The sequence below is a fragment of the Chrysemys picta genome, chromosome 2 (assembly GCF_011386835.1).
Source record: "Chrysemys picta bellii isolate R12L10 chromosome 2, ASM1138683v2, whole genome shotgun sequence".
NCBI classification, from domain to species: Eukaryota; Metazoa; Chordata; order Testudines; family Emydidae; genus Chrysemys; species Chrysemys picta.
In genome coordinates this window covers 195,895,798-195,912,939 of record NC_088792.1, presented here as the reverse complement: position 1 = coordinate 195,912,939, position 17,142 = coordinate 195,895,798, and the positions used below count along the sequence as shown (strand labels likewise).

Below are 17,142 nucleotides of genomic sequence, written 5' to 3'. Positions count from 1 at the left end.
TAATTGTGCGTGAGGATAAAGTCACAGAGCTCAGCAACAAGTTGTGCTGTGTCATCATCAGGGATACTGTTCCTGACAGCTTGTATTCCATCTGTGTGTGGGATGTTTGTGTAGAGAGCCTCTACATCCATGGTGGCTAGGATGGTGTTTTCTGGGAGGTCACCAATGCATTGTAGTTTTCTCAGGAAATCAGTGGTGTCACAGAGATAGCTGGGAGTGCTGGTGGCGTAGGGTCTGAGTAGGGAGTCCACATATCCAGACAGTCCTTCAGTGAGAGTGCCAATGCCCGAGATGATGGGGCGTCCAGGATTTCCAGGTTTGTGGATCTTGGGTAGTAGAGCCCGGTCAGGGCTCTAAGGGTATGTTGATTCATTCCTGTGTTGAACTCTTCCTGATTGAACCCTCCCTGATTGAACTAACCTCGTTATCTCCATACTGATTTATACCTGCCTCTGGAAATTTCCATTACTTGCGTCTGATGAAGTGGACATTCACCCACGAAGGCTTATGTTCCAATACTTCTGGTAGACTTAAAGGTGCCACAGGACCCTCTGTTTCTGTTAGGGATGACTCCTTAACTTCGGGGTCTTCCCTCTCCTGCCCCTCTAGCGGGAGCAAATTTCCAAATCCTGGGAAATCCCTTCCAATGAGCATAGAGTATGGGAGTTTAGGGACCACTCCCGCTTTTACCCCAGTGATGTTTCCCTGGATTTCGATCCTCACCAAGATGGCAGGATAATAACTAACAGTCCCATGTACACATGTTACTCAGTACGATTAGCCTGTATTAACTGTCTGCGTTTCACTAGTTTCCCTGAAATCAGGATGACAGCACTGCCAGAGTACACAAGCGCCCTGGTCTCTACCCCATTCAGTTTCACTGGTTTTGTGTATTGATGTGGGGTGACTGCACAACCCCCACTAGGTTGATTAAGGTGCATGAGTCTGTCCAGTCCCCCAGGTTACACTGCATGGCCTCCTCCATATTGGGACATTACGCTACTAGGTGTCCCAATTCCCCACACTTGTAACACCTATAAGGTGCTCTAGGCACTCCTCTGTCTCTTAGGTTGGGGTCTTTGCCCCATGGTTCCCCCCGCTCAGGCTCATCCTCCCTTTCTGGGTTCTCAGCTGTTCTGTGGCCACTACCCTTTTCCACCTGGGGCTCCCCGGATACTTGCTTGTCTGACCTTCCAGGGTCGGGGCTGGGTACTTGTTTCAGGAGAGGGCTTCTCTGGGTAGTCAGGACCGCTCTCGGGCTGCTATCTGTCTCTCCACCAACGTGATCACACAGTCGTAGATGGAGGGGTCATTCTGGCCCATCCATGCATGAAGATCCGGTGGCAATCCCCTCATACAAGTGGTCTATGGCCAAATTTTCCAACATTTCCTCCAGGTTGCATGCCTCGGGTCATAACCATTTCCGTGCAAGGTGGATGAGGTTGAACAATTGGGACCTCATGGTATCTCTGAGCCTGTACTGCGGTTGTTACCGCTGATCGCGCCAGGATCTCTGCCTTCAGCTGGGGAGTAGTCAACGGCAGCTTCAGCGGGCATGTTGTGGTAGGCTTTCTGGGCTTCTCCACATAAGAAGGGAGCAAGGATGCTGGCCCACTGGTCCTGGGGCCATGCCTCTCGCAGGGCAGTCCTCTCAAAGGAGAGGAGATACGCCTCTATGTCATCATCTGCCGTCATCTTCGGTAGACAGCCAGCAGCCCTCCATACTCTTCAGATCCTTGTTATTTTGGCGGTGAGGGCTTTCAGCTGGTCCACCACCTCCTGCAAGAGGGCTCGATCCTGGGAGGCCTGCCCTATCAATTACTTGTTGGTTTCTTCTTGTAGCCACATGGATTTTTGTTCCATCATCGCTTGGAATCGAGTGGCTGCCTGCTGGGCTGCAGTGGCTTGCATCAGTGCTTTCATTATGTCTTCCACTGTGGTAAGGACACCCAAACACAGTGCATATTAAAAAAAAAAAACTCGCCCCTTCTGCTATGCAGTGAATGATAAATCAATATCCCACCCCTGCTTCCCCTCTCAAGGGGGTCTCTGTAGAGCATGGGAGGGGACCCAGGCCCACCCCCTACTTCTGGTTCCATCCCAGGGACCCTAACAGTAGCAGCTGTTGGCGGCTTCCCCTTCCCCTTCACCACTGGAGCTGCTTTGATTCCCTGGGCCACTTTCCCGTGGTCCCCTTTTTCTAGCTTCACCCTTACCTCAGGCTTCAGCAATGCTTCCTCTCTTCCAGCTCCTTTCACCGGGGCTTCCCTGAGGGAACTGGAAGGAGAGCAGTATGAGTGGGACCTTGATTGGTTCCAGCTGTCTCCATTAGCCTAACGGCCTTAACTGGTTAATTGGCATCAGGTGTCTTAATTGGCCTGGAGTAGCCTTTGTTTGGCTATCCAGGGAACAGGGACCTTCTCATCTTGAGGCGGAGATCCCTACCTTCCTCCACTCTCTTATATCCTTCTGGTTTGTGTTCGTCACAGGTGTAAGCCTCATTGTATAAGCCCTAGGACTATATGACCTCCTCTCATTGAGACATGTTGGGTGTTACTTTAATTTTTACACCTAGTGATTCCAGGGTTTTGAAAATATGTGCAATATGGACAAGTTGGCAAGCTTCTCCTCTTTTAGACATGTACTTGTCCATTTACCCTCCCCCTCCACAGTCATGTGGTTCCCCTGAGATGAGCAACAGATTTTTGGAGGGAGGACACTTGGTGCTTTGTGACATAAACCAATAGAGACATCTTACACCATGCTTTTTGCCTGGAAGTCTGGAAGAATTTATATTTAGGATATAAGTAATATAACAATAGGGTCCTGTGATGGGGTGTACCTACCCTGCCTAGCCCCAAAAGGGTTCACTGTGCTTTGCAGGCTGAGGAAGCCTCACCCTTCCAACTCTGCTGGGCATGCTCAGCTTGCAGGCAGAGTATAAAAGGAAGCAGCCCAACAAGTCTGGGCAGGCTGCCGAAGGAGGAGGATGCAGACTGCAGGCTCTCTCCAGGGAGCTGCTACAGGCCCCGAGTACAGCGCCACAGCATGCAGAGTTCCAGACAGACTGCAGGCTGCCTGACAAGCCTGGATAAGAGACTGCGCCGGCCGGAGTTACGCCACCTGAGGACCCCAGGGACCTGGGGGAACCATGGAGCGTTGCCGAGGGAGAAAGGGTAGGAAGCAGCCCAGGGGACTTAGACTCTTCTCCAGTGAATGAACTGGGACAACAGTCAACGTGTTTTTGGAGGATCCCCACTGACTTGGTAGTGAGCCCCCCCCCCCCCCCCCCCCCGGGCTAGGACTCGGAGGAGCAGGGAGGGCCGGAATCCCCCTACTTTGGGTGCCACACCCCTCTGAGGGGCACCCAACTTCCCCAATGGATCACACAATACCACAGAGGTGGGCTACTCTATTGACTCCGGCCATAGGCCGTGCTGCCCTGAGCAGAAGGGCTGCTTTATTGACACTGGCCACTAGGCCGTACCACCACATTTATAGTCAGGGTCATGAACGAGGGACCTAACTGGCGGCTATACAGTTTCTGCCCTTCTTCTCACCATATGTGACCCGGCACCCATGATGGGGGTGTACCTACCCTGCAACGGGTCCCAAGTAGACATGGAAGAATAATAGGTTTTTCAGCTCACTGGCAATTCTGAAATAAATAAATAAATAGTTTTGTGTCAAACACTACATTTTGTTTGAATTTGGAGTATTATTTAATTTTTATTTTTTAACAAAATTAGACATTTTTATTTGTCATTTAAAATAAAAATATTGAAATGAAGCATTTTATTTTTTTATGATTAATTTGTTTTTTAAACTGAAACAATTTGGTGAATTAACACACATTCACAACATGTTTTGGTGTTGCAGATCCAGCATTTTTTACCACAAAAAAAAAAAAGTTTTTGGTCAAAATATTTCACCCAGCTGTAGTCTTAAGTCTGTTAACTAAATTGTTAATGTTGCTTGATTGATGCTAAAGTCTGTGTTAGCCTAGTGGTTTGAAACAGATTGGCTCTTTTATGATTTTGAGTGTTTGATGGCTGATAGCAAGATATAAAACCATTTTCTAATTCTTTTCATTGTTGTACAATCCTTATTTGTAACACCCAAAACTGTTATTTTCTACCTACTGGTTTTATTGGATCTGTGGCATGTTGTGAAAAATACATGTTCGCATTTTCTCTTTGGCTTTTTTGTTAATATTTTGAAAACCTTTACATGGTAAACAGCCAGCACGTAAAGGAAAGTAGAAAAGGTTAAAACTTTGATTGTTGTAATGATTGCTAATATATAAATATATATAAGCGGCAGGTTCCCTTCCCTTCATCCCAAACCCCCTCCACTGCCACAATTATTCCCTGGTGATAGGAGTTAAGCAAGGATGTGGCAGTGCTTGCTTTAATGGAGACCTCTGGCTGGAAAAGTCCTGCTACTAGGGAGGGAATAAAGAAGAGTTTTAAGCTACTGCTGTGCAAAGCACATCATTAACAGTATGAAGCCACCTCTTTGAATTCTATCTCGGTTATTACTCGTAAGAGATATTATTACTCATGTAAATACCTTAATTCCAATGCTTTAGGTGGCTTTTAGCTGTTTTCTTTATATACCAGACTCATAACTCATGGCTGAGTTGAATAAAATTTGTAGGAAACTGAGAGCTGAGCTAAAGCCTCCCTTACTTTTCCTCTCCCCTTTTACCTTCTTTCCTCCCCTCAAAGCCTCCTATATTACTGCAGCTCTCCAACCCCAGGAACTTCAGCAGCCCCTTTTCTAATTAGATTGCACTCCTCTTATTTACATTATATACATACATCTTTGGTATGTGTTTGTACAGTGCTTAACACAGTGGGGCTAGTAAAGAGAGGCTGGACTCGGTTACATCTGGATCCTGATAATTTCCATTGACCCTTAGCCACAAGTGAAGGATCTCTTGAGAGTATGGTACACTGCTCCCTACCACAACCATTCCCCCTGCTGACACAGGGAATAAGAGACCTAGTGTATATCATCAACTCATTTCTATACAACCACACGTGGTGATGTATTTTGAATCTGTTGACTGAACCTTAATAATAGGGAAAGTTCCACTATTTTAATTTGTTTAGCTGACTTGCTGTGGTTTGCCTGAGGAGTTAGGTTCTTCTGACCAGTTAAATCAAAATGTTTCACTGCTTTAGTTTTTAGTACTATGTTCTCAATCTCCTTGATAAAAATGAAGCTGTTTGTCTGTTGAATATTTACTTTAGCACTGGTAAAATACTGGAGTAATATTTGCTGTCTCATTGTTTGTTTTTTTCCCAAAAGACCAATATACACTTCTTTTAGAGGAGGACAAAACAAGTTCTTGGTAGTGGAATGGGATTTTTGCTCCTGGGAGAACACTAAGAACAGACTCCAGGTCTTTGACATTGTTAGTGAAGCTATACCCAGCACAAAACTACTTTTAGTCTGTGAAGAGACTGGGAATCAGAGGTAATGGTGATTGACAAAGGGATGAAACTGTGGTTGCTATTAAAAATTCAGACTTTGCCAACAGTTGGTGATTCTTGCCCTTTTCTTTTATATATGAGAAAATGGTGATATTTCACATACTGTGGTATATGTTGACTTTTTTAATGATAATCATGGGATATATCAATTATATGAAAGGGAGTGGAAAACTCACAAGTAAAGACATCAATTCAATTAAAATATTTTTGAAGTGGTACAAATCAAATCTGAAATAAGGTAATGTGGGATCAGATCCTGCCAGGTACTGAGTGCCTTCAACCATCATTTTGATAGGTATTAAAGATCTTCAGAAAACTGCAGATTGGACCAATAGAATCATAGGATTAGAAGGGGCTACAAGGGTCATCTAGTCTAACTCCCTTCCAAGAGTCAGAAAGAAAAAGTAGGCCAGACAGACATTCTATCTAGAAAAGGTGCAACATGCCAAATGTTAAGGCAAATATGCAACCAAAGGGAAAAATCTACCTGATTATCAGTGGAACATCAAAAACCAAAAGTTCTTTATGCAGTTTCTTTGGGAATCCATACATAATGAGCTCACTCCTACTTGTCTTACTTCCTTCAGTGGGACCATTGCACAAATCAGGATTTGGACCTATATATCTTATCTTTTTTCTGTAGTTCTTGTATTCATTTCTGGATCCATATGTTTAAGACCGAATGTTGGGCCCAATGTAAAGCCCATTGAAGACTCCCATCAACGTTAGTTGGCTTTTGAAAATCAGGCCCTATGAATCTGATCAAAAGTACTCAACTTATGCAGAGGCATCAAAATAAGTGGCATGTTTGGGCATCAGTATGCCCAATAGTGGGCCAGATTCTTCACTTGTTATGTTGGTTTTATCGAGAGCATCTCCATTGATTTAAATGGAGTTATGGCAAAGTAAAATTGGTATAAGTGACTAGAGAAACTGGACAAGTATATTCAGATTTTAATGCAAACGTTTAATGGGGGGTTTTGCTTAGAGTGGGTCTGTGGGTGGGTGTGAGAGAGCATGAATTAGTTTTTCATTCCTTTTCACTCTTTCCATGTTATCATTGACTAATGCCTCATAATTGATTTCTCTAGTAAAGACGTTTTGTTAACTATTGTGTTGTCTTCCTTTGTATAAGTGCTTTTTATTTGGAAGATACCATAGTATCTCAATTGCAGCAAACTCATTAACTGCCCCAGTGTCAAATATAACTTGTTGAACAAAGGTCTTGAATTCCCAGAATAGCCTTTCCCTTTTTATATGCAGTGAAATTACAAACTTAGTCAAAGCATAGAAAAGATTATATAATTCAATTACACTCATCTGATTCATTTTTAGAAAATGTTCTTAAATCTATTGAATTACTGTATGTGATTCACTGTGTGACAGAATTTTGCACATATTTTATTCATTTTCTGTCATCCTTAATCCATTGTTTATAGTTTCAAATTTGAAAATGATAAAATACACATTTATGGCTAGTATTATTCAAATAAGACATTTATTTAAACATTAAAAAGCTTATTCAATATATAGCATCTGTAACCAAAGTAAATGGTTAGTAAATCCTAGGCACAACAATCCTTTGCTTCCTTGCTGAAATTAATTGATTTACAATAGCTTTGATATTTAGGAAATTAAGAAATCTTTCTACAAAATATTTTGTAACTGATGTAAAACAGAAAAATTGCTGTTAAAGAGGGTAAATCAATATTTAAGGGCCAATTCCTCAGTTGGGGTACATTGGGTAGTGCCACTGAATCCATTGGAGCTACACTGATTCATACAAGTGAAGAGCTGGCTAAATTTGCATTTATTTTTATCGGACTGTGGTTGTGGCTTTCCCTAAAAAGAATCCTGGACTTGGGCTATAACTAACAAATGTTACTACTTGAAGATGACAGATGCTGTGAGTGAAAGAGCTCTGTTGGCCACCTGGAAATGATCCAAGTAAAGTTAGTATCCCAAGGACTGTAGTTTGAGGACCATTACTTTCAAGATTAAGACTAAGAGCTAGATTCACAAAGAAATTTAAGTGTGGTGACACTGAGTATCACCACTCCTTACTTTTAGGTGCCTAGAAAATCACTGGGATTCACAAAAGACTGAGTTTGGTGCCTAGGCTCCCTATACAATGAGTAGGGAAAGAGACTCCTAGAGTGGGAATCGCAAAAGCCAGCATTCTAGGTAACTCCTTACCTAAGCTAGCCAGTGGGAGGTGCCAAACTGAGAGATGTGTGCTAAGCCCCACTCCTCTTCCAGAGATAGACATTTAAGTCTGGGCTGCAGGGAGGTGCCTCCTTCTGCTTGGGATTCTCTGTTGTAAACTCTCTCTTGGTGTTAGACACCTATGCCATTTTTGCAAGAAGCCAAGGGTGAGTGGAGGGAGTTGAGCCCAGTGGTTGGGTACTCAACTGGATCTGGTTCAAATCCTCCCTCTGCCTGAAAGAGAGAAGGAGTTTGAATGGGGATCTGCCATTTCTCAGGTGAGAGCCCTAATCACTGAGCTATAGGATATTCTGATGTGATGTTCCCTCAGTTTCTCCTGTTGAAGCTGTTCCTCTGTGGATATATAATTAAAAATTTAATTGGAGCAGAGAGACTGGATCCAGTGTCTCCCACCTTCCAGGTGAGTGCTATAACCACCAGGCTACAGAGTCACTCCCATGCTTGCTTTATCTCTCACTCTTTGGCCCAATGTTGAAACTGTTCCACTGTGAATCATTGGACCAGAATCATTGGACTCCATAGCCTGGTAGTTAGACCACTCACATGGGAGAGACAGTCCCCTTGCTCCAATGAATTTTTAAAATATATATATTCACAGTGGAACAGCTTCAATAGATGAGACTGAGAGAGCCCCACAATACAATATCCCAGGTGTTCTCAATCTTTTTTTTGCTGGGACCCCTTTGAAAATATTTCAGGCTGTGATGACCCCCCTAAAAAGTGACAACCCTCCACTGCCCCATGCCTCCCTTACTTCTGCACTGCCGCTACTGGTGGCAGCGGTGTAACCTTCAGACCTGGGTTCCCGGCTAGCCACCACCACTCTTGCGACCCCCCCCCCCCTCCAGTAGTCTTGCAACTCCCTTTTGGGTTGGGACCCCCAGTTTGAGAAACCCTGCTTTATAGCCCAGTGGCTATGGCACTGTGACCCAGGGACCTCTTGGTGTCAACTGGCAGAGGGCACATGGAATTCATAGGGTTTTACAGGGCTCCCATGGGTCAGATATATGCATAATATTCACCAAAGGGTTGTATATGAGGTCTCTACTGAGAGCCAGTAGCCCACTAGTCGTCATAATCACTGTGAAATGGATGGATGGATAAAATGTATGGAGTTGTTTGCGTATATATACTAAAAATTATGCCCCTAAGGTCTTGGAGTTAAGACAGGTCACTAGGAGGTGACATACCTGAGAAATGTTCCTTTCAGGCAAGAAGTAACGATGCTTATCTCTCTGTCTGGCCACCTGTGTGTTGTGTATTGTAAGCTTCACAGTGGAGCCCTGCATACTGAGCCGTAACAAAAAAAGAGATTGTGAAATCTCAAGAGAGGAAATTCACAAGATGAAACAAACAGCAGGGGGTGACTTATTTATGCCTAAAGAGAAAGGATTGCTGGGTGTAACAGGGGGTACAAGGGAGGCAAGTTGAGCAGTATACATGAAAGGAGGATCGCAGCCAACCCTGGCTGTAAAACGCTGGAAGGACTTTGGGTGAGCCTTGCTCTATGAGGCATGAGAGCATCTAGTTAATTAACTCTCACTTCTAGAATTATGATTATATTTTATATCTTACCGTTTGTTTCCAATACTTCTACTTGCCGTTACTTAATGTACATTTGATGTCACTATAAATATATCTCAATGCTGTTTATTAAGCGGAGCAGTAATCTGAGGTGGGACTGGTAAGCTGAGGTGTACAGTTCCTTTAGAAGCAGGGAATCTGTGGATACTGTGAATGGCTAGTAGAACAGTGGATGGACACTCTGGGAGGAAACTTATAGGGGTCAAGGGTTGGAGTGTACCTATTGCTAACCTGTAAGGAGACACTGGGGCCTGCATAGACCTAGAGCTCTTTCACGGCAGCAAGCGCTGGGAGGGAGGTTGGAGGAGGGGGAACGTGGCACGCTCAGGGAGGAGGCGGGGCTGGGGCGGGGATTTGGGGAAGGAGTCCAATAGAGGCAGGGAGGGGGCAGAGTTGGGGAGGGGACTTTGGGGAAGGGGTTAGAATGGGAACGGGGCAGGGGCAGAGTCAGGACGGGACCGGGGGAGTCGAGCACCCACCGGCGCTGGGAAAAGTTGGTGCCTATGCCTGAAGCCAATAGGGGTGCAGGGTTAGGAAACCAGCGTGGCACAGGTCCCAGTGCGTTGCACTTAGGACTAGCCAAGATAGTGATTCAAAATCTGGAAGTATTGGAAAAAGCCAAAAGCTGGAGCTAGCTAACAGAGTCAAAGAATAGGAAGCAAAGGAAAGCGCTCAGGAAAAAAGAGCCCCCAAAAGAGCTGGAAGCAGAAGCCCAAGAAAGAGGGATGGAAAGGTGGCGCAAGCTTAAAAAGCCATAAATACAAGGACGGAACCTTCAGCCCCACTTGTACTTCTCCTCAGGGATCACCCATCTGGGACAGACTATGCCTGAGTTACAGGGGGACAGATTGCATCGAAGAATATTTGACCACCTTTGAAAGAATACGCAGGATACACCATATCCCTGATGACTAAAGAGTGACTGTCTTAATTCCCAAACTGACTGGAAAGTCTTACAAGTGTTTCATGATTTGAATGTAGATGGTTTGTTGTATGATCCGTTTAAGGGGTCAGTGTTAAAAAGGTTTCAGAGGCATATTTCTGAAGGTTAGAAACCTCAAAACACTTGATAAAATAAGTTACAGGATATACGCCCGTAAAATGGGGTAGTATTTGAGAAAATGGATAAAAAGTAAAGGGGCAGAGATTTAGGACAAGTTGATAGATGTACTTGTTCAGGAGCAGTTCTCTGATGTCAGCTCTGATAAGGTTAGGGCAGTGGTTTGGGGAAACTCCCCAGCAAATGTAGAAGAGCTGATTTATACCTGGAAGTGAGACCATTCATAGAGCATGGATACCAAAGAGAAAGGCAAACGCCCTAAAAGGGAGTCCACAGTGTGTTTCTGGGAAAAACAAGGGATGGGAGGGGACTAAGCACACATCACCCAGTACCAGGCTGTTCCTGGTAACCCTAATTACTGGACCCCAGTCCAATTGGGCAGCCCAAGAAAGTGTGTCGTGTGTTCAAGGGATCCACATGAAGAAACAGTGCCTCCGGTATGGAGACTCCATATACAATGCCCAATTCACCCAGATTAATGCAGTTACCCCTTGAGTTGGAGACTTCAGTGGTGGCACAGGTGAGTCCAGTTAATGTTGTCAGGTTTGACCTCTTGGAGGTAGACAAAGAATTTATTAAAGAGGCCAAGGTAAATGATAAAGTGTGCAAGAGGTGGAGAGACACTGCTGCCCAGATCTTTCTAATCAAAAGAGATGTGGATAAGCAGGTTGATATGTTCCCAGAGGAGAAGGCAAAACTTCTTGTGTTGGGGCAATTTAGAACCATGGTAGCTTTAGCCTGCATTGAATTAGGAGTGAAAAGGTTTGAGATACTTCGAATGTGGGGATTCTTAAGAATTTACCAGCTGATGTATTGGTGGGAAATGACGTAATATCACTCCAAAGAGGTGAATATTATGACCCACAGCAAGAGGGAATATGTCCCTAAGTGCCCTGGGGTAAGCTCTGAGGAGAAAGAGGCAGCTGAGAGGAACCCTCTGTGCCCTTGTCAGCAGAAAGTTATGATGTGTCTCCCCGTTGCCTGAGACAGCTTTCGGTGCAAGCAAAAGCCAAATGGAGTTTGCTACAGAACAAAGTGCAGATGCCCCCCTGGAAAGCAAAGAGAGGCCAGCCTCAGTAATGCCCCAGAGAAAGAGGCCAGGAGGGGGCTCTTTATAGAAGAGGGAAGAATTTATGGGGACCCCAGTTGGGAAAAACAAAACTCGTGGGGAGGCTGACAAATAATTGATCATGCCCACAAAGCATCATGAGCAGTTAATGCCACTAGCCCTCGATCACCCTTTTGTTGATCACCCGAGAATGGAGAGATCATACGAAAGGCTAAAGAAAAATTTCTATTGGCCCAGTACTCAAAATGAGGTAAAGAAATACTTCAAGACTCATGACTCATGCCAAAAGTGAAAAAAGAGTGTATGTTTCCACAAGGCTCCTTTGCATCCTTTACCTGTAATCAAAGGGTTGTCATGGATATCATAGGGACCCCCTACCCAAGCCAGCCAAGGGAGAAAAAGATTTATATTATTAGTGGTGGATTTTGCCACCAGGAATCCAGAAGCATTTGCTCTTCCAAATGTGGAAGCTGACACAATTGTTAAGGCACTGTTTTCAGTATTCAGCAGAGTGTGCTATCCAAAAGAGAAGTTATGAGATCATGGGTCAGATTTCATGTCCCAGCTGTTTGGTGAGCTATGGAGGATATGTTGGGGGTAAAATAACTGAAATCTGCCCCATCCCATCCAGAAACAAATGGAGTAGTCGAGAGGTTGAATGGAATCCTAAAATCTATGCTAAAAAATGTATGTAAACAATAAGGCAAGTGACTGGGATGTAATGTTACCCAGTCTGTTGTTTGCTTACTGCGAAGTGCCACAAAAGTCCTTGGGGTTTGCTCTATTTGATCTCCTGAATTGGAGAAAGTCCAATTCAGGTCTCCTGGATCTCATTAGAGACTCCTAGGAGTGAGGCACTGAAGCAGAGGGGGCAACTGGTGACTGCATATGTGCAGAAGTTCAGGGGGGAATTAAACCATGATGGAAATAATGCAGCAAAACCTCACTACAAGCCAGGCAGCTCAGAAAGAATGATATGATCGCAACACCTATAATCAGTCATTTCATGTGAGGGATTTGGTACTGGTATTACTCCCTGTAAAAAGATACAAAATGCAGAACTCATGCGAGGGGCCTTTTGAGGTGGTAGAAAGGGTTAGCAATGTTACCTACAATGTACAAAGACCCTGTATCAGGGTTGCACCACAGACTGTGCATATAAATGAGTTAAAAGCTTATCACAGTCGTAAAGCCACTGTAAACATGATATGCTATGCAGAGAAGGACTGTAAGACTTTTAATGATTCAGTGACTGAATGCCATAGTGATACACCACTAGAGAGCATTAATTGTTATGAAGGGTTAACCCTAACCAAAAGAAACTAAGATTATGGCTGTGGTGCAAAGCACTAGCAGGTATTTTCCAGCAGGGCTGGCCTGACTCACAAAATCGTCCAACAGATTAACACTGCAGGACCACAGCCTGCGCCCAGCAGATCATACTAAACATCTGGTAGAATGAAGGAGCAATTCCCTAAGGAGATAGCTAGTATGCTAGACGTGACAATAATTACAAAGTCAAATAGTCCCATGGCTTCTCCAGTTGTTATGGAGAAGGAATGGGACCATATGGTTTTGTGTTGATTATAGGAAACTTAATGCTGTCATTGTTTCAGATGCATAGCCTATGCCCAGAATCAATGACCTACTAGACTCTTTGGGCAGGGCAAAGTTCCTGAGCACCCTGGTTTTGACAAAGAAGCATTGGCAAATTGCCTTAGACAACCCTGTCAATCTCACTACCATTGCTCAGAGAGATGATGTTCCTACAGTGACAGAAAAACCCTGTCTGTCGCTGTAGGCTGTCTTCACTATAGGGCTATACTGGTGTAGCTCAGCACAGTAGTTATGCCGGTATAGTCCCTGTAGTGTAGACATGGCCTTAGATATTTTTATGGTTGCTGCTAAATTTTTCTTAGTCAAAATGTTTCATTTAAGAAATAGTCTTCCCCTTTATTCTACACTCTGAAGATCATTGTTAGTTTATATATTGACAATGATTTTTTTTTTCATCATAATAAAGGACTTCTGTTCTCCAAGGCCTACATCCTGGACTGAGTCACATAACCCAAGTAGCTTGCTCTGGGCTGCTCTGCTCCATGGAGAGATGGAGTAGGGAATACCTGGCTGCATGCCCTCTGTGGTGGAATGATAGATGGGTCTGCATAGCAGCAAATTCTCTGGCCTTGGCTTCACCAGACCGTGCTCTGCCCACAACTGACCCTAATGTCCAGAGGGAAGTTGTGAAGCTGAGCACCATGCCGCTCCAGGGATGCTCCCTCAAACTGGTCAGAGAACCTCATAAACATTAACAAGTTTATCCTCACAATGTGAGCAAGTATTATTATCCCCAAATGTACAGATAGACAGAAACTGAGACATAGAGTAAGTAAATTGCCCAAAGTCATTCAGGGAATCTGAGGCAGAACTGGGGATTGAGCCTTGATTTCCTAAACCTTAGCTATGCAGTTGAGGCAGGATTTGCCTCTGAAACCCAATTTTTTCCCTTGACTTCACAGAGAAACTGTGCAAACCTTCCCCAGCAGATTTGACCATAATTTTTAATTCCGTGCATTATTCCTCAGCATTCATTTTCCTCCCACTTTCCTGTTATCTGCACACTTTCATAAATTTTAGTTAAAAAATTGTACTCTTAGTTAAAAAACAAAACTGAAAATCTGTAAAAACAAACATTTGCTCCTCCAGTGCATGTATGAATAACTTCTGTTATTGCCTGCCTGAATAAGTTCATATGGTTCCACTTGGTTGCCTTGCAGCTGATGTTCAGTTTAATCAGACATATTTCCTCTCAATCCATGACACCTCACCTTAGACACTGACCTTGAATGCAGAGTAGACAAATGTCTCCTGACAATTTGAGTATATCATGTCTCCTGAATGCCCTTATGTGATAATATCCTCAAACAATTCCAAGAAGTTAGGTTCCTTTCTGTGAACATTTTGGTAGCTTTTAAATCATGTTGAGCTTTTCTCTGTACAGTCTTCAAAATGGCATCCTCTGTACAATGTGACCTCTCACACATTGTGTGTGCAAGGTCACACTGACAAGAGAAGGCTTATACCATTCCTGTAAGTACCAGAATGTCTCGTATTCTGGGAATTCAGCAGTGCAATCCTCACCAGGAATGGTAATAGCACAACAGTACAAAACTAAAGTCTAGTGTGTAACTAAATCATAACAGTGTCTATTATGAAGTCATGAGACTGGCTAGAAGTCATGAGACTGGCTAGAAATCAGTGTCCACAATCATTTTTGTTAGCCCACCTGTCAATCATTTCTATTATTTCACTCTCACACTTTTCCTTCCCTCCTCTATCTTAGGGTTTTGCATAATGCCCATCATTGTAGTATCTAATCACTGAACAATATGATCATGTACAATTCTAATACAAAGAGTAAGTAAGCTACTATGATGTTCTCTAGATTCTTCAGTCAGTAGTCGCTGTCTAAGGGCTTTTTATCCAATGCCAATTGAAGTCAGTGAAAGACTTCATTTATTTTAGTGGCATTGGATTAGATCTCTACTGAAGAAATCTCTGTGACCAGGAAGGGAAATTGTTTACAGTGATTTTAACTACATCTGCTAAGCTATTTGTGCTATCTGTTAAAGGACTGTCACTAAACATTGCAGGGTTTCCACACATGGGACTTTAGTCATAAAATACAATTTACAGGGCTAACACCCATTAGTATGATTCATGAGAAATGGAATTTAAGAGAAGAGGTTGGATGGCCAGAAGATTGAGTGAATCAACTGGGGAGGCACTAATGGGTCAAAATTAAATGGACTGAGACAGAATATCATTGGGGATGACAAGTTTATTTATAGCCACATGGGGTTGCAAATCTTACTGTACATGTGATTGTTCCCTGATCACTTTAATTCCATAACCAAACTTGTGTTCATTTCTGCTCCTACACTTTTAGCTTATTTTGCATTAATTTGGATGCTCATTTACAACTTCTTCCTCCACTGATCTATCAAAAAGTGTATTTAACAAATGTTGAAAATACAGTCTGGTCTGTTGACTTACACACATAATGTAGGTCTCTTTTGACTGTTATATTTAGTTACTCTCTCTACAAACCATCCTTAAATGAGTTTTAATTCCTTTCACAATTGTATGAGGACCCTCCCAATGAATGTCTCCCCAAGACTGGATTTTTTTAAAAATGTTCTGCACCAAACCCTTGCTCTTTTATTAATTTTTGAAGCCACTTTTCCTAATTGGCCCTTATATACATATGTGTATGTTTCCAACAGCTCATTTATAGAGTGAGTATTTCTGATGCCCTGTCTTGAATTGTTATTTTATTCATAGCTTTGGTCTTTTTAGCACCCTTAAAAGCAGTAACACAAAACTGCAAGTGTATGACCTAGTTCCACAAATGCAAGGAAATTCAGAAACAAATCTACAAATCGAGGCTGACATTCTGCCCTGGATCATGCCATTGTGCCTTGAGAATTAAAATTTAACCCAGCATTTCCAATATTTGCACCTTCAAATTTTGACTGTTTTTCTGTTTGTGTGTGTGCGCGCATATATATAATATATGTGGCAATAAACTACAAGTTGATTTAAAATTCCCTGAGTAGCATCATGAGCTGTTTCCATCCATGTGAGTAAATGATGCTGTATATCATCTAATAATTTTGTTTCTAATAGTACTGTATGTAAAATGCCAGGAGCCAGATCTTTCACTTATGTAAATGTTATAGCTTCATTGACTTCATGTAAATCAGGATCTGGCTCATGATTTCTAAAATTTCTGTAGCCAGGCAAATTGTTATTCTGTTAATTTTTCAAATTAACTCTCATTTTCACCAGATTTCCCTCTCTTTTTGCTTTTTTCCTTCCTAGAGCGATTCAACGTATATCTTATGCCTACACCAAATTTAGATATCTATGGGGAATGTACAATGCAGATCACCCATGAAAACATCTATCTCTGGGATATCCATAATGCCAAGGTCAAGCTGGTCATGTGGCCTCTGAGTTCTTTGAGGAGATATGGGCGTGACTCAACATGGTTCACATTTGAGTCTGGAAGGTAAGAGTTAAGGAAGTGTGGCAAGTGGGAAGAAAATGCATATCACTCCATTGTTCAAGTACTGGGGGGAAATATTGTTACCATGGAAATTCTGGCTGATAGTTATTAACCTATGCCTTGATTTTGAAAATAGCAGTATACTACTGCTATAATACTGACATGTGGAGAGAGAGAGTGATTCTTGAGAGGCAGATCCTCTAAGTTAGGCTATTCCATTTTTTGCGTGAACAAGAAAGAGTAAATGTACTGCCCAGACTACCTACCTTTTTGTATATTACTTTTCAAAATGCTTCACATTCAAAAGGATTGCATCATGCCTAACATTTAAAAACACTGAAAAAGTATGAATGCTGCCCTTTTGTTTGTATCCAGCTTATTTCCATTTGTAGCATTGCTGGGGTGGTCTTTCAAATAATGGGAGCTGTGTTATCACATTTGAGTATTAGAGATGTGACTATGCTCATGAAAGCTAGCAGGATATGTGTGTGCAGGATGCAGAAAAAATTAAAATCTGGTGAATGTCAAGGTGGTTTCTTCCTATAATATGAAAAGAAAAAATAACACTGGACAATAGGTGTAGGGTTTGTCTACATAGGGCAGCAAAGCACATTAGAAGAATATGATTTAT

At 42.8% G+C, this 17,142-nt stretch overlaps 1 protein-coding gene across 2 annotated transcripts in view; it reads left to right on the top strand.

Annotated features, from left to right (window-relative positions):
- Positions 1-17,142, top strand: part of DOK6 (docking protein 6) — a 409,224-nt gene that overhangs the window by 239,275 nt on the left and 152,807 nt on the right. For both annotated transcript variants that reach the window (XM_005281485.5, XM_005281486.5), the window contains exon 5: positions 16,325-16,514. In XM_005281485.5, coding sequence (XP_005281542.1) covers positions 16,325-16,514 — 190 coding nt within the window. The remainder of the gene's footprint in view (positions 1-16,324; positions 16,515-17,142) is intronic.